Source organism: Linepithema humile, chromosome 1 (assembly GCF_040581485.1).
Source record: "Linepithema humile isolate Giens D197 chromosome 1, Lhum_UNIL_v1.0, whole genome shotgun sequence".
NCBI lineage: Eukaryota > Metazoa > Arthropoda > Insecta > Hymenoptera > Formicidae > Linepithema > Linepithema humile.
Window position 1 is genome coordinate 19,639,705 of NC_090128.1, and position 23,063 is coordinate 19,662,767.

The 23,063-nt window shown below is 39.6% G+C and overlaps 1 protein-coding gene across 8 annotated transcripts in view; it reads right to left on the reverse strand.

The window, feature by feature from the left end:
* LOC105668633 (uncharacterized) overlaps positions 1-23,063 on the reverse strand; it is an 83,424-nt gene that overhangs the window by 41,837 nt on the left and 18,524 nt on the right. For 2 of the 8 annotated variants that reach the window (XM_067347193.1, XM_067347192.1), the window contains exon 3: positions 19,108-20,461. The exons of 2 other annotated variants lie outside the window; for them this stretch is intronic. In XM_067347193.1, the coding sequence (XP_067203294.1) occupies positions 19,108-19,110 (3 nt within the window). In that variant the 5' untranslated portion in view covers positions 19,111-20,461. Of the gene's footprint in view, positions 1-7,788; positions 8,142-18,828; positions 19,066-19,107; positions 20,462-23,063 lie in introns of those variants that run through there. 4 more of the 8 variants (XM_067347199.1, XM_067347198.1, XM_067347191.1 and 1 more) reach the window with 4 other exon arrangements.

Sequence of the window (23,063 nt, forward strand, 5' to 3'; positions counted from 1 at the left end):
GAAGGCACAATTGCGGCGGTTATGCGTCGCCGACGCCGAAAGTTTCGGTGCCGAAACCGCGCACGAGAGAGAAAGTTTCCTGGACGCCCTGGTAATAAAAGCCCGGGCTCGGGGAGAACTTCCGGAAGTTTCCGGACTCCTTTTCGCGTTTCCCGTCCCGGCGACGCGACGGTGACAAAATTGAATCCTCGTTAAAGCGCCGTCACGTTTCGCCGATCGACATCGACACTTCCGCGTCGTCCGGCAGCCCGGATTCCTTTCCTTCCCTCTCGCCAATTTAAATTACATTTCATTACGTACCTTTGTGTAATTGCGATGGCAGGATACCAGACAATTACTTTTCCCGCGAGAAACAGAAAACTGTTCGCACAATGTCGCACGAAATCCCGGATTATGAACGGATAGAAGTAGATTTGCATAAATCGAACATTTTCTGTGTTTGCTGCACTTATCGTGATAATATATAATACTATATAAATTTTAACAATATATAATTCATCCGCGATGCATCTTTTTAACATTGTTTTTGCAATGAAATACGCTTCATTAGATCCGTACCTAAAACAGAATTAATTAACTACCGCTATCAAGCTCAACATTAATTAGCCCGACAATGTTATTTGTCCCCTGTTTGTACGCAAGGAATTATAATGAAAATTTTTAATGGCTGTTTTAATAGCCACCTATTGGAGCACGACCAGGATTATACGGCCGTGTCAAAACGCACGCTTTTATGAAAGCATTATGCTACGTGTGTTTTTCTCAGAACAGGTGGATTAAGGACTTTATTGCTTCCGTCTATTTGGCGCTTTAAAAAAAGACATATTATAATGAGAAGATCGCTGTCGTTAAGCTTCCAGCTAAAGGACGCTTCATTTTGCATTTATTACAATATGATATTTTTCTGACATTTATTTCACAACGTAAAAATATCGCAGATTGAGAATTTTGTGACGTTTGATATTATTCATTTATTTATTTGTCGCGTACGCACGGCAGCGAAATAATATGAACACGCTTAGAAAGTATTATATGATTATATATGGAATAATAAAAATATGTGTTTATAGAAAGTATATGTTGAAAAAGATTCATTAACAGAATCTGCAATATCGTGAAAAATCGTTTATCGCAACACAAAGCTGAATCTCTCGCGCATCGGAATGGTTAATTTGATATTTAATACTGTTGCTTTTGTTGCGAAATAGCGCGAATTGTAAATCTGCGGCGGTATAAATCCACTCGAGCATGACGATATGTCATGAGCAAAGCGGCGCGGTTATCGATGAACGAATGTATCACAGTCGATCGCACCTCGCGTTTCCTCCTTCGAAGTAATGATTTTCGCTTCATCACCGATCGCAATCGTTGCTGACAGCTGGAGTCGGTTACCTTAATGAAAGTAATTATAAAGAAGAATAGTTCGACGATGGCTGTGAATTTCTAGCACTTTTAATTGACAGCTTAAACGGGATGTGGAATTTACATCCATCCTCGCGCCGTCCGAAGTCCTCTCGCATAACTCCCTTGTAGAATTCTGATCCCGCTCCTATTCTAGAGGATTCCAATAAATCGCTAAGGTGTTCGTAATTACACTTGTTACGTCCGTACCTTGACAAGTTTATCAGAATAAATTTATGGGCTTGACGCAAATCGAGCACATAAAATATCATGGAAACAATTAAACGTAAAAAATTAATTAGCGAGTTTTAGCTCTCAAATCAATTTCTCGTTATTGTAAAAGTTAAATTGGCACTGTTCTCTGCAAAGTTTAATTTCCAACATCGAATATATCTTGGCTATTTATAGATATTTATATATATATCTATATAAATAAGTTTAAAAGTAAATCTTGAAATAAATCACTTGAAATAATTAAAAAATTAGATATTTTTCATTCTTACTCGAGAAACTTAAAGTTTTAGCAAGTTTACGCAAGTTTCTCTCTATGCGATTAAAATTTGATAGTATACTTAAAGTTAGTTTCGTAACGTGAGAAAATAAGGGGAAGAGATCACTTATTGAAGTGCGACATAAATTATAATTTTTTTTTTCCAGGACACACAATGCGGCGATAATATAGTTCTTGTAAAACTTTCTTATTTAAAAGATTTAAAAAATTCTTGTGAATGTATGAGAATGCATGCGCGAGTGACGTTAGATAAATGGTACATAATTTTACTGGGAGGAAACCAAGAGAATAATTTACTCACATTTTTCTGATTTCACGAATATACTTCGTCGACCAACGACGAAGGAATGGCGCGACAGTTCGCGCATTTTTGTTCCGTGACTTTTCAAGTATTTTCTGAGAATTCTTCGAGTGCGGAAGGGATCGTGGAACTGCGCGCAGACATCTTTCTTATTAGATTATCTCTATAAACCCGGACACCTTCCGCGTATATCAAATATGTGCGCCTCCGTCCGCAAAATGCGCCGCACACCTGCGCGTGTAATCCCGATGCGAACTGTTTTACGGAACGCTCTATATTACGAGAGTTCATATGATTCAATAAACAATCATGATTGTGTCCGTACAATTTAATAAATCTCGATTACATGTTATTGAATTCATATACTATCCTCATTGGCTAACAATAACACACTGCGTTGAAGTCCGCACAAACACGCGCAATGCGGTCGCGCCATTGATGCGGAAGCAATCGTTTTACTATTTATTACAATAATAATACGTGCGTCCGCATCGACAGTTATTGCATCGATTTAATGCGGGTCTCTTATTTTGCCCAAAATAGACGCGAAAACAAAAGACCTCGAATTATTACCGGGTCACTTGAAATGATGTTATTTCGACGGAAAATCAAGCCCTTAATAGGTCTTTGTCTTTCCAACGTTTGACAGCGCGATGATTTATTTCCGCAGAAAATGAGAGAAAGAGAGTTTATCTGTTTCGACGAATCAGTCGACTTAATTTTACTTCCTACGACAATAAATTAATTTGTCGTCTCCAAATACTGTCTCCAATTTGGCGGAAAATTGAAAGTTCGAAAATTGAATTGAACTGTAAATGAAGCAGCATGATTGATTCGGGAGGACACGTGAATGCATCAGAGCGCGACCGACCTTCTTATCCCTCGCCCTTAATTCCTTTCCGAATACTTCGCCGCCCAGGGAAAACTTCGTTAATGCCGATGACGACGACACTAATTGCTTCGCTTGATACTCGTCAGGCGGTGGGACAGGTAAGACCGTCGCGTAAGTGGATACCGCGGCTCGTCACTGCAACGGCTGAGGCCACGGCCAGTATCGTCGTCCGACTCCCTCGCCAACCCCGATACATCCACGTACTTCACTCGGCGTTTCCGTAAAACTGATTAACACAGTAAGGACGGAAAGCGATCCCAATCGAAAGTTGGATTGCGCGCAGATGCTGACGTTAGCGCTTCGTTGCATAAACATACGCGATCCGGTCGGTTCTCTGTCAAAAACCGAATTCGAAATGCGACTTTTAATACAAATGGATAAACATGGTGCACAGGGATCGGCGGAGGATCGATAGATCTGTGAGTAGAACGTGTGAGTACTTAGGTGTGATCGATTCTCGAGTAAAGCGCGTGGTGATAAAAAGACGTGAACAGTGTTTGACGGACCGTTAAGTTTTGATTCATAATGAATCGCTTTTGGATTTTCAATGGGCGCTGATACTCTTTTATAAGACGAGCTGGCGGGTAGAATGGACAGACCGAGATTAAAATTGGAAACCGCAGAAATTAAAAGTTCGAAAATTTATATAATTATTAGATGTGGAATTTAATAATCTCTAAATTTAGACTATATTTAATACAAATTTAATTAAAAAACTTTACTTAATAGAAACACAGTATTTTCATTTTTATCTCGATTAACATCTGTTATTTAAAATGAAGTTTTGTTCTCAATACGTCGTTGAGCAAGATTTACATTGTTAACGCGATCCCACGCGGCCACTCATAAATCCGAATTCGGCATCATTTGTTCTTTAAATAAATCATGAGTGCACATGTTAGCGCCGCGTTGGCAAGCGATTTTGCAAAGCATTCTCTCATTTCACATTGCCCAAAAATCCAAATATGCTACGTGATTTGTTATGAATCGGAGCGGGAACTATTTTAGCTATGATAATGTTGTGTATCATTTGCATAATGCTAGGCAAATAAGAGATGTTCACTAGCGTTATATGCGCATCGCATCGCGAGGCGGTTATAATTGGTTAATCCAGTGGGAATAAATGCATTCCGAATGACAGATATTACATCTAATATTAATCTTTCTATACATTAACGTTGAAATTGAACACAAAAATCATTTTATTTACGTGACGCGAGCGACATGTCTGATTGCTAACAAAGACATGTCTGTAAAAACATCTTTTTCTGCTATTTTATAAACTTGGTCTCGCAGCATTTTATGAGTTATTCCAGTTTATCCTCCTGAGAAAAGCGCTACCTGTCAGAGTTGTAGTCGCCTGTTTTCTTACATAATGCTTTTCTCAAGAGAACAAGCTGAAATAAGTCATAAAACACTGTGAAACAGCGTTTACAAAATAATCAGCAAAAAAGAGATATAAAGCAAAAAAAAAAGGAATATGAAGAGCGTTGCTTGCTCGCAAACATTTGAATGGGATCAGTTTATAATGGCACAAGAATAATTGCAGCACGAAAAAAACTCTGTAACATGGAAATGGAGTAAATCAGATTATACTTTGGGCAGGGATTCGCAGTGTGAGAGGAAAAGCAAAGCTTTAAGTGAATAATTGATAAAGTTTTCCGCGGTTAATTTCTGTCATCATTATTTCAGAACAATATTATTTTAATTGTCGAATTAATAACTCAGAGTCAAACTATTAAAAGTGAAATATTTGGAGAATTTCAAACGTTCCTTTCTGCATGTCGCGGCTAAAAAGTAAAAAAAAAAGTGAAATATACATCTTTCATACGCGTATCACGAATCTTTCTCTTTATGACGTTCCATCGCCTTTCCAATATTTGGAATCGCGTTGAAATCGGAGCAAATTTGCACGAGAATGTGAGATTGTGCATGTGACGTGCGCGGCAATTAGCGCGCGGGTTGCCAAGAAAGAAAACATCGCCGACGGTTAAAGAGCATTCAACGAAGAAGTGGAACGAGAGCGCGAGAAGGAGGTGCAGAAAAATCGCGGCTGAAAAAGGAGATTTACGAGCGGCAGGTGGAGGGACGATAAGGCGCGAGCACTCGATCACGCTGTCTCGCATTTTGATTGAATGAGATGGCGCGAAGCACAGAAGACACCGCGCACCGGTTCATTTCCGCCCACCGTCGGGAATTTGCATACCGATCAGCGATCGCGGCTGCAACGCGGAAAGATAGCAGTGGGAAAGTGGAGGGAGGAGCGATATACACGCTGCAAGACGGCAGGAAGCGCGGCTACGCGCGGTATCGTCCGACCGATAAGCGTCGGCTTCCGTTAATACTTGCGACAAGAGCAGGGTGGAGAGAACGGAGGGGGGGGGGGGGAGGGGTCATCGGAGACAGGTATTGATACCTGGTGATAGACGCGAGGATGAAACTTGTGATACGATCGGATCGGAATCAGCGCGCTTAACAGCGAGCTTACGCTCGCTTCGAGTTGTAACCTTAAAAGTGAGCATGTTAAGAATGACCTGTTATCGTATCGAACCTGTTATCAAAGAGAAGCTAGAAGTATCATCCTATTTTACGAGCTGTAACGCACTTTATCGCGGACGATCGAGTTTTATTATTCCTCTAATAGACGGGAAAATAAAAATTGTAATAGAATTGCAATTAGCGCGCGTTACGGCACAACGTTAAAACAGTCTTCCGCGATGTGTAATATCTGTTACCATATTGCCCGCCCACCGAAGCGTAACTAATGGCATTTCTGTAATTTATGCGCTCTGCAAACGTATTTATCATGGATAATCAAGTCCCATCAATTCTTTTGTACTTCTTTGCGAGCTTTCGTCCGAATTACCTGTGACTTCCAAATCGATGAATCGATTCAATTCAATCACTGACACAATAAGAAATTATTCAATGAAGACGAAGATGCAGACGCGACCCGATAGGTCATCCCGCCAATCATTTCGCATCTTTCCCGAGCGCCGGTGACGTCAAGACGGAAAGCCGATGCTTGCAAATCAATGATAATACATCGGCTAATTAACGTAATACTGTAACAAACACGGTGCCCCCGGTGTTTGCGCAGATCCATCTAAATGGTCGATCTCGCTGTGATTCGATTTCCCTCGTGTACGCGAACCGCAGTAGCTTAAGCATCGCGCGTCGACGGATAAGTAATTGCCTCTCGAGCGCGTTTCGATTTAACAGGCCGCGCCGCGGCATCCTGCGAAGCCGAGGTTCCCCTCCCGGGATAGTCCTGAAATCTCACGGCAATATTCACCAGCATTTTTCAAGATATCTAGATAAGACACAACCCTACACTACAAGCACCGTTGAGCACCCTGTTAAGGCACACACAAAGTCTCCGTCCGGCCCCCGGAGCCATTCAAGGCTAATTCCCGCAAAGTTTTACAAAGCTCGCTAAAATTACGACGCTCTTGTGAAACAAAGTTATAAATATGCTTCGCGGCAAAAACCGCTCTCTCTCTCTCTCTCTTTCTTTCGTTTCTCCTGCTCCTTTCTCTCCCTTTTCTTTCCGAAATAATTTCAAAAATCAAAGAGAAATATTTGAAAGTTTAGACTCGAGTTAATAAGCATTTTCTCGAGAAAAAAGCGATCGCGCCAATCGGCCGAGATGTATTGCAAAAAATGTTGAATTAAAGATGGCCAACTAAGGAAACATGTTTGCAACTTTAATAAATGGACTTTAATCTGAAGAAACGCCTCGGTGGAAGTTTTCAGCGAGCGCCACTATCGCGGGGTATAATTATTGCCCGAAGGAATATCGGATGAAGAAAGATAAAGTTGGATAAGGCAATGATAAAACATAAAGTAATATTATCTCTCGTAAAGCGAACTATATAGTTCAACAAAATTTCAATGCAAGAAGATTGAAGTATGAAGACTGCATTCTGTTTCGAGCGAGAAAATATATCGAATGAAGGAAATATACTTATTAGTCGTATAATCGAAAGGAATATAGTCGGTTGCCAATCGCTTTCAATTGTGGACATGTGAGATTACCAGGAATTAACCGATTAATCACAAATGCGTTGAGGGTGAACTCGTTAGCGCTGCGGCTAACCGCCTGTTTGCAACCGATTTCGTGCACGACGTCATCGTCGAATATAATTGCGATTTCGATAAGGCTAATGATTCTGCACCGTATACACCGAGCTGGATTACAATTGCTATCACGAGAGATGGGATTAAACTGCATGAGCAATAACTCTTTGCACCACTGTAAAGATTGCAATGGCGTTTAAAATAATAATCTCCTTTTTTCGATAAGTGAGACGTAACTCGATACACTTTCTTATTTCTTTCCTTATTGTTCCGTTATCGACTTTAAGAAGTATAAATAAACCCACAGGTTTGCAGATACTGATTCTAAAATGGAAAAAAATCTGACTTTCAAGAAACAAAAATATTAAAAAATTTTCTTTCAAGCGTCTTCACAATATCATCATAGAATAGATTGTATCAAAAATATATCAAAGACGTTACAAAATAGATAATTTAAAAAATATATCGTATAATTGAAATTTTTGCTTTATGACTTTTTTATTTTCCCTACATTTCACGGAGATAAAATTATTTTTCTAACTATATACGTCTCTGAGGCGCGCTAACATGCATATGATCAAGTGAAATTCACTATAGCTTTACACTGGTCACAGTAGCTCCGTTTCTCACTCCACCTCAAGCCTAACTAACTAGTGGAAGATGTTGCAGAAGGAGGGATGCCTCTCCGATCTGTCTCAAGGGAGGGGGAAACCGATAAGAACATATACGTCTCAGAAACATATATGATTATTGGATTATTCGCTAGTAAAAAGCAGTCGGTAGATTTTGATCCAATCGAATTATAAAAATGAAATGTAGTCATAAACGCAGGGCAGTGCGACCTAGTAGAACCTTAAAAATAATACAGAAAATTATTTGTCGTTATAATTAATAGTAAAATTGTTAATAGTAATTGAAAATACATTCGTCTGAATAATTTAAAGCAATTTAGAAAAAAAGATGTGATAATCAATCGCGCTTTGAGGAAAAGCAAATTATCCCGTAACGCAGGTATTTATATTACGAATAGCGACAGCAAGGATAAAAGATCGATCGAAAGAAAACAGATATCGCCTACTTGCTAACACTCTAGTCTGTATACGTAGGCTTGGAAGGCGAAATATTATCTTAGCACGAGTGTATAAGATTATGCTGCGATAAAATTTTTTTCCTTACACATCGACGACTGTGCACGTTGCAAATTTGCATGTAATTTTGATTTAAATAATAATATTAATGAATAAACTGACATACGACTGAAATAATTATCATTATTAGCACGATGTACATACATAAATTGGCAATTTCGTAAAAGAGATATATTCCAGCATGCTCGCTTGAGATAAAGCGTCGGTCTGATTTATTAAAATATCGGCCGATCACTGAAGCGCTCGTGGTTTTCTCGTTAGAGTATATCGAAATTTATTGCAAGACTGGTGAACGAGATAAAGCGATACGGCTCTTACAATTAATCGAATTCATAAACTGCTACACAAAAGATCTGTACATTATTCATTTCACAAACAAATATTTAACCAGAGATGTGAATATCGCAAAAACACATCTAATAAAAAGCTCGGGCGCATTTGCCACTAAATATTTTATCTTTTATTATTATCATATCGATTTTTTTGCAGTTTTCCAGTATATAGCGGTATATTTTTTAGAGAGCATATATTTTTATAAAAAATATATAATAATTATAATTATAAACATATTGCATTTATGAGCGTAAATTGTTTTAGATATTTAATTTTAATGAATTTAAAAAATGTATGTGAGGTTGCGGGCTGCGCAAATATTTTTTGCTCATTGATTTTTTTGTTACTTCTAACAAACAAATTGCACTACCCAGCCGCAAAACATGAAGCACATTGTTGCGCGACAAATATTTGTTCTTCCCTCCAGGCGACGCACGCCTTTGCAGTCCCAGCTTTTTCCTCTGTGTGTCCGAACATAGTGAAATTGCGTTATATATTAAATTCACCATTTTTATTCATCGTAACACAGAGGATTCCGGGAAAATCGCAATAGACAAATATGTCGCAATCAGAGTGCGAGGATCGGTCAACCGGAAAAAGATGAGCAATTGTCGGAGATGCAACTTGTCGCGTTCATATCGCGCATTCCGTGCGACGCGCTCGAAAAGAGCGACTCATCCCCCTGCACGTAAGTGCACGCACGGCAAACCACGCGGTCCGTAGTTTGCCAGTCACATAGAATTCGCCCGGTGGCAGAGATATTGAGTCACGAAAAGAATGCGATTCATGCAAAATCCGGAGTCAAGATGCTAAAAATTCGGAATCGACGCGAATCGGACCGGCATTCCAGCTACGGATGCGCCGAGTGCGAGGGTGGCTCGAAAATCACCCGCGCGCTTCGCATTCGAGACAAAAGGGATGGAGAACGAGTGGGATGCAGAGTGGGGCCGGAATGAGGGTGAGAAACGCGGAACAAGGAAAGATGGGACTCCAGAGACAAGGGGGGAGAGAGAGAGATCAGTGCAACGTTCTCCCGGTTTAAAATGCCACGAGACTCCCAGCTGCGATGTATCTCGCGACTCTTCCCCCCTCCCCCCTCCCCCTCTCCCACCCCCTCCTCCCCCCTCGCGCCCTCTTTCTCTCGCCCTTGTATATTTCATCCTCTGTGTCCTCACTTTTCATGATTCCCGGTAAAATGAGGGCTTACTCGGCAAAGACTTTAAGGTATCTGCATGCAGCCGGAAGCAGACACATTCGAGGGTAGCGTGATGCACCCATCCGGGGTGCCTGGAGCGTGCCGAGCGACATAGCTCGTGAGTGGCCTCGGAATTTTTTATCGCGATGCCGTGCGCGAGGTGAGCGAGAATATTAAAGCGTAGATTATTAAACTCGTTTGCTTACAACTTGGTTATGCTCTTTCATCGCGTGAATTGAAATGCGCCTGGGCGCGACGCGCGTTAATAAGTGAAGAATGAATTACGCGCAATTTGATAATCAAGCACCACGTAATTTCATCACGTCGAAATCGCCGATTTGTTCCGTACGCTCGCCCATGTTTCTTCTTTACACAATCTATAGAATATCGAGCAACAGGAGGTGCGACTAGACACACTCCCGCGGAAATACGCCGACCGTGTGTGCACAGGAAAACGGCTTCTCGCCGTGTTATCGTTGACTCTCGTCATGCCGAGTTCCCGTTATGAATGACGTTCAACGCTGTAATAACATCAGCGAGAAGAGAGAAAGAGAGGGTGAGAATTATAATTCCGACACTTCGTCCGCTTTCAACCGAGGAATAATGAATGTGGTTCCGTGTAAAATTACGACGAAACTCGTCTCTCGAGCAGTCGCGAACGACACAGCGCCGATGCGAAAGACGCTAAATATGGCAGGCATCAAATCGATTTAAAAACGTGTCCGCTCACTCAACGCATTCGAGAAGAAATGCGCGTTAAAACGCACAGTGGCGTCGTAAAAACTCCGCGTCACGAAATTCGCCTTTGTGAATCCGGCAGCAACGCAATTTGCATAAATCTGCCGATTATGTTAATCTTTTTTTTTTTTTATGAAAGCTGTGTTTTAAAGAGGAGTTAACTGCTTTAAGAATTCGCTTAAACACTTTGATTCTCCACGGCTAGAAGAATATTTAATGCAAATCGTATGACACGAAGATTCTCATTAAATTACATATAATTATTCTCTATTTGCTTTTTATTGCGTTCTTCACGTGAAACCGGCAAGCTCGCGAATATGAAGATTAAAAAACATTAGCTGGAGTAAATAATTTTGGTTGATTTTATAAATGTAGTAACAAGTTCACATTTAGTTCACATTTCTGATATCATTACTGCAAACTTTGCCCGTGTCGGAATATGTCGGGCAAGTTTTTTATCACATTGACCATCCTGTCATTTGTGCGCTGTGTTGTTCCCTTCTATCTTCCAAACTGGAACGAACTCGGAACCACCCACTTGTTCCATTCGTTTTTGTCAAAATGTTGCCGATTCGTTACGTAACTCAGACTTCGCATTAGTAATATTACATTGAAACAAACTGCGCAATTTATTTAGTAAAATTATCTTGAATGCATGCAGCATAAAGTGCGCTAAAAACTGTATTTCTAACTACGATATTTCTCAAAACATATAATAATATATTTTTTAAGTGGAATATTTTCCTCCTCTTTTCTCTCTTTTTCTCTCCTTTTTTACGCATACATATTTTTCAAAAATAGTTTATAATATTTTGAATAATATTTTGAAAATGTGGTAAATATATATTTACCTAAATTTTTCCATACTAAATTAACGATAAAATACGAAAGAGCAAATGGTTCAGGTGATGCTCTGATAATGAAGTATTGATTACAGAATGTATTTTCGCACTGCGTACACATTTCCAATAAATGAATTGGGAAAATATTAATTTAGGTATTGCGATACATACTTTCTTATTACTGTTTAATTTAATCCGTTTAGAAGCTTTTACGTATTCAAGTAGATCTTGCTTAATTAAGAAATGCGAATAATCTGGCGGAAAGAATTTTCTCTCGATTTCACGATTTAAATATTCATGTAATTATATGTAATTAAATAATGTTATTCGTGTAATCAAATAACGATAATTTATGCATAATTAAATTACTGTTAAAATTTCGTATCAATGTGAAATCAATTTGTCCGGAACTTTCTACAGAATTCCATTGCGGATACTATCCTATATCAATCAATTAGGTCAATTAAACTTTTTACAAGAGTATGAGAAAACGAGACTAGGAAAAAGTAAGTTTGTCAGCTCGTTCAGCTCGTACTTTTGTTCGCGCTACTTAAGACGCGATTATAAAATTATGGACCGCATTAGTAGCGGCTGTAAAATATTCTCTGACCGATATTTTAGGACAGCCTCTCCCGATATTGCTCCATTAATTTATTCACTCATGAACTTAACAGGTATAAAAGCTTCGTTAGATCATTTTAATCAATTTTGCGAAAACATTTTTCCGAAAACGTAAAAAACAATACGACACAAAAAAGTCGCCGTCTACCGATCTACTGATTAGGATCATGTTCTTTAAATCTATTTGCAAAAGAAATTCAACTGTGAAATTTGTTACAATTGTACATCTATTATTAAACATCTATTATTTCATCGTCGTGGCGCGCTTAAAAGCGAAAATGTTTGCTCGCGAAACATTGCGAGCATCCTGCGAGAATCCCGTGCGAGGGTAATAAGGCTTTCGTAATGGTTCACGTCCTCTTACGCATACGGAGTTTTGTGATAGAATAATGGATCATAATGCATGTTGCCAACGACGGTGATGATCGACCAAAGGACACGGCGTGATTGTGTAGTTGCTCGCTCACGCTTCTCTAGGATCTCTAGGGATGTATTTTATCTTTGGCTTTTTCTACACTCCTGCTTTTATATAAATTTATCGCGGAAAAATGCAAAATAATCATTATATATTGCACACTTGTCAATACACTTTCAACGCGTGACATATCTGTAATCCTCATTTATAAAATAAGATACGCGTGTTTCAATAAAGTACGAAATGCATAATATCGAAATATACGGCCTATCCAATTTAGAAATTCAAAAAATCTCGTAATAAATTACCTAATGTTCATATTACATGTTTTCCGAAGGTCTAGATTTTACATGCACTAATTGTAAAATATGGAGTATAATACTCTTAATTAAACTTTTGCAAGGCAAAAAATGGAGAGCGGTATAAAAAATGCAATTGGCGTGAACTTATCGGAGTATGAAATATAATTTTTTCCCATAAAAGAAAGCTTCATTTTCTATTACGCGTTTTTTTTTTGAGTGCTAGAGTGCTATCGTATAGCTAACAGCCTGTTATTGTTCATGTAGTTTTCATAACAGCTCATATAATAGTGTGTAAAAGGACCAGAGGTGCGTTAAAAATACAAGTCACACACTTAAATTACATTCTAAATGTACCCGTTATTTGCCGTATATATATATCTTTACCACCTGCTTGAGATAATTCTAATAGAAAGGTAAAACGTCGCACTATATATCAGCTACATTAAGCCAAATGACTCGCAAAGTACAAGCGTTATATGGGCAATATCGCGTGATACGATCGGATGCATTAAAGCTATTGAATTGGTGATACTGGTAAATTCCAGAGGCGTGCTTCGGATATCTTGGTGCAACTTGAGAACATCGGGATAGAGTACGATTGAGCGATACGAAGGTTGCCGGGATGCAATCGAATTACGAGGAAATCCCGCGGCGAACTCAATTTCCTATTAAAGCGTTTTAACCGTTTGCCATTTTTGCGCGACGCATCGCGCGCGCAATCCCCCGTGTATCCGCCGCCTTGTTGTCCTTTCGCGTCTCTATCTCTGAGCTTATGCGCGCATTTTGCCACGAGAAATTTTCCGAGCATGTTCTCATTACCATACTTTGCACCGCTCACCGCGTTCCTCGCGCCAAAATTGAATTTATGCACAAAGTACCGCGCGGATTGTTAATCATTAAGAAGCTGCGAATTCGTGCGTGCACTAACTTCTAACGAAGTCTTCGTCACATCGCGCGTTTCAGAAAAGCGCGCGCATCACCGGACTCTACGCCGAATGAGATGTTCCACTTAATAGAGTTTGTTGCCAGGCTTTCTCGTAGAAAAGTCCGGCCATTATACGAGAACTGCACTACGTTAAAGCACCCCACACAGCATTGTTAATTAAAGAACTTGAATCTAAGAACCACATAGAGAAGTTTCAAGCACGTTGAAGCAGATAAATCGCTGTGAGGAGTTTCACGTATGCCGTTGCGGTGAATGGCAATCGCATGGTAGTTTAATTAAAATATAAACGAGAATTTTCTTGCCATTTTTCGATGTTTTTCATCGTACGTATCAAGTAAATTATGTAAATATGATTTAATGAAATCAGGAATGAAAAATGAAGAATGAAAAAGATAATAATTGATCGGATAAAGAATATCCATGTGCTGGTTACATCGCGAGGGATTTCGACGCCTGGGAAATTCTTCGCGCGATTTTATATGAGATCAAGAAGATGACCTCCGAGCCCCGAAGATTATAGTTGCGTATCAAACTGGCTAGAATGATGGCACCGACATCACTGGTTTATGTTGTGCGAAAGCCTCTCGTAAACTACCTTTTTGATAATATTAAACTGCACACATGTACGATAACAAGCTAGATAGATTGAATAAATCTATCTTACTAAATCTATCACAGTCTCGTGATAATAACAGTAACGATTTCGTCGAAAAAAATGTTCACAATCAATTCGAGAAGAAGATCTAAAACCTATCTCCGACATTTCAAATTTATTTCTACGCTCAAATCGCATTCGCGTCTTGAAATCGGTATCAAATACGTGGTGGTTAATCTATTTTAATGAGCTTGATTATTGCATTTTTGTACCCGATATTCGCCGTAGATCGCGGTCTCGCGTCTCTCACGAGGCACGACTGACCTATCGAGAACTATCTAGCACATCGGTAAACCCTATCACGGCTCGCAATTGACTTCGCAGATGGTATTTAACGGTGTTCCTGCGCGGGTCGTATCTACACGTCGCGTCTCTGCCTATTTGTCTCGTCGCATGACAACGAACTCGGCCGGAATTTCCCGTCTGCATGAGCGGAACGCACGTCGCACGATAAAGGCACTCGCGGTATGGCACCCCCGCAAAAGTCAGAGACTCGCCTCCGGGGACAATGTGCTCGGACCCTCCATTTCCCTCGTTACGCCGGGAAACATCACGCACATGTGTGTAGTACAGTAGTGTCGCCGAAATGCGTGGGAAAATGGAATTTCTACCAAGGAACTTACGCGTGTCGCGCGCGTGTCTCCTGAAGTGGCAGTCACATTTGATATATACGATGCTGGTATGCGAGTCGGAAAGATACACGCACAAATGAGAATACATGCAAGTGACGTGTCGTTGAAAATCGTGAGCATTGACGATAGTAATATATTAATCTCGGAGCATCCCGCGGGGTTTTATTGAATTCCGACCGAACTAGCACATGTAATAGGAAATTCTATATTTTTGTGTTTTTTATTTGCATATTTCGAATATTCGCGATTTGACATTCGCAACTCATATTCGTATGCTTCAAAATATATTTATCAGTGAAAAGATTGATAAAGAAAATATCGCAAAATATAGATGTTCAAAATAAAGCAAGATAAATATAAATTATAAATTTTTTGAACAAAAAAATAGATTTCTCTAAAAATTAATTGTAATGTTTATTTTAAAGTAAAATAAATAAGAATGTAAATAAAATAAACAGAGATTATAAAGTAAATGTGATTAATGAAAATATATAAAACGTAAACATATTTTTTATTTATTTATGTATGCATATTATATATATATTTTTTTTTTCATCTAACTTTCATTATTTTATGTATTTTTCTTTCTGCATTCACAATTTCTATGTTTTTACAGTAGTTTTGCAAAATGTAATCACTAGGAATGTAGTTTTTACCACATTTTATAAATTTTTAGATATGAGATAAAGCAAAACTCACATTCCAATTTGTTTTAATATCAAGTTAAAAGTGCAACTTTATTCGTGTATATCTCTCATTTTGTATGTCATTTTCAAATAAAATATGTAACAAAATTAACATCTGGCATCTCCTGATTTTCAAGTAAAAACAAGCCGGACGGTTCAGTCATATCTGCACATTCGCGAAAGATTTTTCCAACGCTATTAGCAATCTCGAAATGCGAAGAATACGATGTCACGTTTCGACATCTGTAAAATGTAATTTCCGCGAATGGGACTTTCCGCTGCTGTAAAGCGTTTAAAAATTTTTATATAGAGATTAAAAGTGCATTTGCGATGATGAATTGCCGAAAACGCTTGTATGTTGAAAGCTACGTGTAGGCGTTAATTCACTTTGTCGTTTTAATTAGGGTTAATTAAATATTTCTCCGGGATCGAAAGCATTCCATTTATTACATCGGACGGCGCACGTCCGAGGTTCCGCCACCGCAGGCAAGTGTCGGCCGAAGCCACTCTCGCTTTGAGCCCCGTAATCGATGCATTCATAGTAATGAACTCGCGGTTAACATTAATGCGCGGTAAACTTAATTCGCGCGTATCCGCCTGGTACTTAAAATATCTCTGTCTCAGTCATCCGTGAAGGATGTAGATTGCCGCAAATGGCGTTCGCGTGAAGAACGTAATTCGCAATTCTTGCCTCGATCCACATGCAACGATCACGCGATCGCGATTTACAACGAGCGGGATATTCTTTCGCCGTTCTGACATAATGCTCAATACTACTGCCGCGGCAACCGGAAACATATATGTATATATTTTTAATATACCTCCGGGCTCTCTTTGTACATTGGTATTATCGAGGAGACGTGATATTTCTTTTTTATTTTCGCGAGATTCTTAGGGGCCAATTATCTGTTTCTGCACGCTTGGCAAATCTATAGATACACCCCAATATTTTCTTGTCGAATACAAGGGGAGGAAAGCGCGTGTTTGACGTGATGTGAAAATCTTTTTCCATCTGATATCGTATCTCAATTTGTGCTGATCAATTATTCTCCGATAATTATTCTCTTTTTTTTCACTATGTTTCATTATGTTTACATTATGTTTACTTAGTTATCTCTGCTTTTATCTATAATAGCCTTACTAGCTAGATAATTGACTTATTAAAAAAAAAAGAATCATATCCGGCTTATGCGTGTGGGCTTTCATTTTGGATTGCAACGGCGTGACAGAGAATACACGCAAACACGCGTAACACGCATCAGTGGTCATCAAAGGCATAATTGCATGTAAATGAGTACGCAGGAACGCAGTTAATTGCACATTATTTCAGTGTGACGATCATGCAAACATCATGAGTGAAAAATGGAATGAAAATCTCGAGCTAGTATCCGCGCGTATCATTCCTGCGGCGATGTGCGAAATCCAATCGAGAAATAAAATATAAAAAATAACGCTATAAATATTTTCTCTCGTTTCAGAAAAAATACAAGAACTTTGCTAATTAAGGATGACATCGTTCGCAGAGGACAACTTTTGACAAAGTTTAACAAGCAATTGTATGTCAAAAGTTCTCCGAAATTCAATAACCAAATTATCGAAAAATCAAATTACGGAAAAAGGAATTGTAAATATAAAATTGTTAAATATTCTTTTAATTATTACAATATAAATATACTTTTAAATATAATTTTAATATGGACTCTTTAATTAATATAATAATTCGAAAAATTTACGAGCTAAGAACGAGCATTTTTTAATGGTCTATTAATTAATTAATAAATATTTTATATTTTGGATTTTTTTGGAATTTATATAACACTATACTTTTTAGAAGACCATGAAAAATATAGAAAGTAAGAAAAGAAAATTCGCAAAGATGAGAAATATACTAATAAAGAAAGATGCAATTATAATATGCGACAGCTATCTCTAATTAAATGAGAATGCGCAGTACGAGAAGCTCAGAATTATAATCCTTTTCTTCCGGAAATTAACCAAGCAATTATTATTTGCTTACATGCATATTTCTGCAAATAACGTCCTACTAAAATTAGCCGGTTAAACCGCAAGTTTCTTGAAATTAAAAAGTCGCGGTTGTTACAATTATGTCGCAAGTTATTCCACTTGCGCAACTTTTGATCACATTAAATCCAACTGTCTACACATGTAGTTAATAATTTTTATAACAGGACAAGACAAAAACCGATCAAGCTAGTAGAATATTAGAACGTTAAATAATCATCTCACTTGTAAACTTCATTAATAAATCTTTTAATGTCGACAATTAAGGCGCTCACAAGTTTCCACCTGGATTCAAGGTATTTGCGTTTCAATGCAAGTTTATATAAAATTCAACAAAAAACCGCACGATGTAAAATAAATAGGTATTGGTTGACAAACATTCGAGTGATTGCCGTCGACACGATCCAGTGGTGCAAAGTGGATCGACAATTATGCTTCACAGCCCGTCAAGCTCTCCACGACGATGGGAAGCTCGAAGCAGACGCGGTTAAGCTGCGAAGCTGAATGTCGATGAATAATCGTAAATTATGCGCGACGTGAACTAAGTGAGGAATTTTAATAATCAGTTGCGTGCTGATCTTTATTGCTCACACATACGTCCGGTGGCTAAAATTAATCAAATATATAGCAAAGAAAAATTTTAACGTAACATAATAATCCGTTATTAATTGTAGTAAATTATTAATCGTGTTAAAAGCAGCTTTTCGTAAAACTCTTGACACTTGTGGAGTTAAGATCGCGAAGAAGCATCTGGAAATATCCGTAAATGAAGAAATCAAGCCATGCTTCTTGTAACCATCGAAAATTTATCATATCTCCGAAGAAACTGACAAACTTATCTATAAAAAACCAATTCTAACATAACATTCGTTATTAATCGTAGTAAATTATTAATCGCGTTAAAAGCAATCTTTGGTAAAACTCTTGACACCTAGGGATTTAAGGACGCGAAGACGTGTCTGGAAATGTCCGTAAATGAAAAAATCAAGTCCTACTTTTCGTAACCATCAAAAATTTAGCACAAGGGAAACTGACGTCCGCGAAACTTATCGATAAAAACCAATTTTCCCTGTCAATCGGTGATCGGAATCATGTCGATATCTTGTACCTTCCTCGCTGTAACGGCGAACATCGTCACCCTGAAACTTGCCGGAGGCGGAAGGTACAATCGCGACGAGTGCCGTACGACAACTGCAAACTAACTCCGCATTCAGAGCAAAGTCGAGTATATGTGTCCTCCTACGTGTCGAGAAAGCGAGAAACTAAACCGTAGGCCGAGTCAGTGGCCGCGCGGACGTTCCGCTAGTGTGTGTCGACGACAGAAAGGGAGAGAGATAGAAAGTATGAGAGGTAGAAAGAGACAGGGAAACAAGAGAATGAAACTCACCATCAGCAACTTGACCTTGTTAACCAAAGGGGACGTTGTAAGGAACTTGTTGACGGCCGTCAATATTTTCCCTTCCAACGTGGCAGCGCTTCCGGCGTCTCGTCCTCGCGAGCATCCGGGCCCGATGTCCGCCTCCTCGCCGGGACTGGGCAACAACTCCCGGCAGTCTCCCGGCCTGAGATCCCTCTTCTTCAGCTCTCCCCGCGGGTCCTCGTGGCACTGTTTCTCCCTTGTGCTCCGCCGCACCCTCAACAATTGCGCTCAGCACGTGTCGGCATCAGAACCGGCGGCATTCGAGCCCTTAGGGCATCGAGCGCGTTTCGCGCGTTGGTCCTTCTCGTCGTCGGTCGGCCCTCGAGGTGAAGAACCGACGGTGCGGACTCGGCTAACGAGGCTTCCGAGAATGTCTGTCGACGGTGCGAAAACTTTTTTTCGATTGTCCTGCGAGCTGCGTGACTCGCGCGGTACCAAACGCGGCGGGGATGGTACCGAGTGTCAATCGACGTAACGATTTGATATTGTACCGGTCGATACTAACGGTAGATCATTCGACGCACCGGTCGACTGGTAAGGAATCGTGTCGCGCCGCTCGGACAGCTCTTATCCGAAAGATTTGTGTCAATACGCTACGAATGCGATTGTATCGGAGATTTTATCTCGTAATAAATTTTTTTAAATATTCTTTTATTCGTATCTCCCGTCACGCGCAGGAAGGTCGCGGTACCATAATTTCGATTGACGTTTATTGGTTAATTTCGACGATGGATGATGACGCCGTGCACGCAACGTCGGACGTGCGAGCTGCGGGGTGGTTGTCACTTCTGGAAGTCCCGACAGTGGCGCGTTCTCGACGTGGACTGAAGTCCGGAACGGTCCAACGGATGCTGCGACTCGCTCCGGAGGCCGAAGAACGCGCGAGCGCGCGAGAGGAACGCGGCGTGCGAGATAGAGAGATGGGCGAGCGGGAGAGGGGAGAGAAAGAGGTAGCGATGGAGAGAGGGTGACGGAAGTGAGGCGGGAGAGGGAGAATTCTCTCGCGGAAAATGGGGGAACAAGGCGCTCTCTCTCTCTCTCTATTCGGCGAAGGTGGGGTGCCGGGGGTGGGTTATACGAGGTTGTAGGGCTCTCTCGGGGGTTCCGAGTTTCGACCGACGCCACTAGTTGCTGGTATACCTCGCAGATTTTCGCGCCCGATGCGATGCCGGCCGCTCCGACGATCCCCGTTCTTCTTTCCCTCTCTCCCTCTTTTCATTCCTCTTTTATGAGATATCGAATGGGTTTACACGAGTTACAGGTCGGCCGAGTCGACGGATGTTTTTGTAGATGCTATCAGGGGATTGATACCCTCATGAATCTGACATGATACAGAAAAACGGCATCGTTCAGATAGTGTATCGGCGGTGGAACACTCCGGTGGGAGAATGAAAAAAAAAAGAGCGAGGTCAATGAGGTTTGATTTATTCGAGCAATCCGCATTTAATTTTAAAATGAGTATATTATACGACTTTTGGGAATCCTTTGTGTAATTAATGAACGAGCGATTAAACAGAAGATGTAATTCCTGTTTGTTTTACGGGTAAAATGTGAAGTGCATTTGTATGCAAAGTACGAAAATCCTGCAAATTGAATTTGAAATTAAAAGATACCGGAAACACTATCAAGGTAAATATCGTGCAAATCACAAAAAACAAAAAAAAAATTCCACCAGTCGAAAAAATTTTATTCGCAGGATGTATGAATAAAATCAGTCATTCAAACACGTTTAAATTGGCATTCCCGGTACGTTTCTAATCGATTGTTCTGTTTGTTTCGAGGGGAAGAAAGAGCCGAATACATTCCGCCCACAAATTGCTTTGTCCCGAATGATAAAAAAATAAATAAAAAACTAACAATTGTTAGTTCTTTATCCTCTTGCCCAAACAATATCGACAGGATTTGCAAATATCTTGTTAAGCGTAAAATCTCCGTTAAGCAGGACGAATATTTCCATGGATACGCGAAGAACTCTCTTGCGGTCAAGATTCGAAATCGATTGCATTCCACATCGTCTGTTAAAGCCGACACTTTCATTTCAAGCTTTCATTAAACTTCCTTAGGTATTCTTAAGGATATTACTTTCGTTAGAGTGAACTATCACGTTCGGGCGAAGCAAAAGTTAATTCACGGTCCAGAAAAACAAAATGGAACGAATCGAGGAGCGAAGATAATGCGAACTGTTGCTCGGTAATGTATTAATGTAAGATATTATTTAGGGAAGAGAGTGAATGAAGTCTTGACATCGCGATGAATTTACTTACGGTCGGGGTTCATAATTTCTCAAGTATCTTGCGAGCTGGACTTTTGTGGAAAATTTTTCTTTGTTTCCACGCCCGCCACCACCGCGTTCTGTCCATATTTATCGCAACGCTCACGTAGGCGGCCGTCATTATCCGTATTGGCATTGTTTTCTGACACGCGGGCTGCTTTTATCAGCGCCTCGGGCCTATATCGGTGCTGCGGCACGGCGCGTCCCGTTTCTTTCGAGAAACCCGCGCTCGCGTTAAATCACGTTTAATATCAAGAATGGCTCACGAAGCAAATCTCAGCCGTTCTCACAATGGCTGGTCTTTTCTACCGGGCTCTCAAAGAAGCGCGTTTCTCGCGAATTCATCGCGAAAAAACGTGCCGTGGAATCTACACTAACGATTAACTAATTCGTGCTCATTGATATGCGGTTTTTTTTCATTTTCGCAGAAACAGCCATTTACGTATAACTCGCTTTTTCAAATTATGGCTCTATCATCTGTCATCAGAATCATTGTCTCTATAAAATTTGTGATAAATTATAATTGAAAAGAATGTTTTACGTACCAAAAACAACTTATAAAATACATTTTTTAATTAATCGTATAGTTTTCGAGAAAGATTTTGAGTATGAAAATAGTATGTGTCTATTATTTAATAAGATATTTTTGAATAAAAATATAAAATTATTTATGTAACATTAAGCACTATCATACGCTTATTTATCTATCATTTGGATAAACTTTATAAACAGTTTCCAATTTAACTAAATAAAATCGAATATATTATAAATTTGAAATTTTTATATTCTTTTTAAATTTTTATATTTTTTAAGAAAGTTGGGGGATCCAATTTCATACTGAAAGGATTAAGCTGCGCTTAATAACCGGTAAACGTTGCCACGTGCCGTAACGATACAATCAATTTTGAATTTATGCTGAGAGCGGATGCAATCTGGTATACTCGGCGTCGGCCAAAATAGAGTTTGATAGGTGCATCCTGTCGTGGTATTCGTTGAAATTCGGCTGCAAATTGGATAACCAATGTTGGTTGATTCGCTCTTTGTTCGCTTTTCGTTATAAATGCCTGTAGCATTATGCGGCAGCTATACGAATACTGGCGCAAGTTGCAATACTATTACGCTGGACATTTTAAGCTTATCATGAACATCGTCGCGCGAAATCGAGTTTTTATCGTAACGTTTTCGTAAAGTGCTGCGGATTGAAATTTAGTCGGAAAATTGAATTATAAGTATGCTGCAAGTAATTCATTTGAATTACAGATCTTTCAAATTTTCATTTTCTGTCGGCCTCGAAATTTCGATGCTCGTGGTTTCGACGCTTCGGCGGTTTTGATCATTTTCAGCACTGCATATTGCAAGGATGGATAGTGCAAAATATCGCAGGATCAGGTTTAACCGTAGGTATGCCATAATCTCCTGTTACGGCTACACGCGCACATCACGAGTATTATACTGCGAGAGTACATAATGTGTGGCGGGAAGCGCGAATAGATAATCGAATCTGAGGTCTGCTTTGTGCGAATAATACGATAGATGGAATCCTGATTGAGTTTCGTTCTCATTTCGGATAGCTTCCGAATTAGAGCTATGTATTGATGGAGCTGCATAAAGTTATAAAAGTTTCGGCAAACTTCTATATAAATAAAATTTG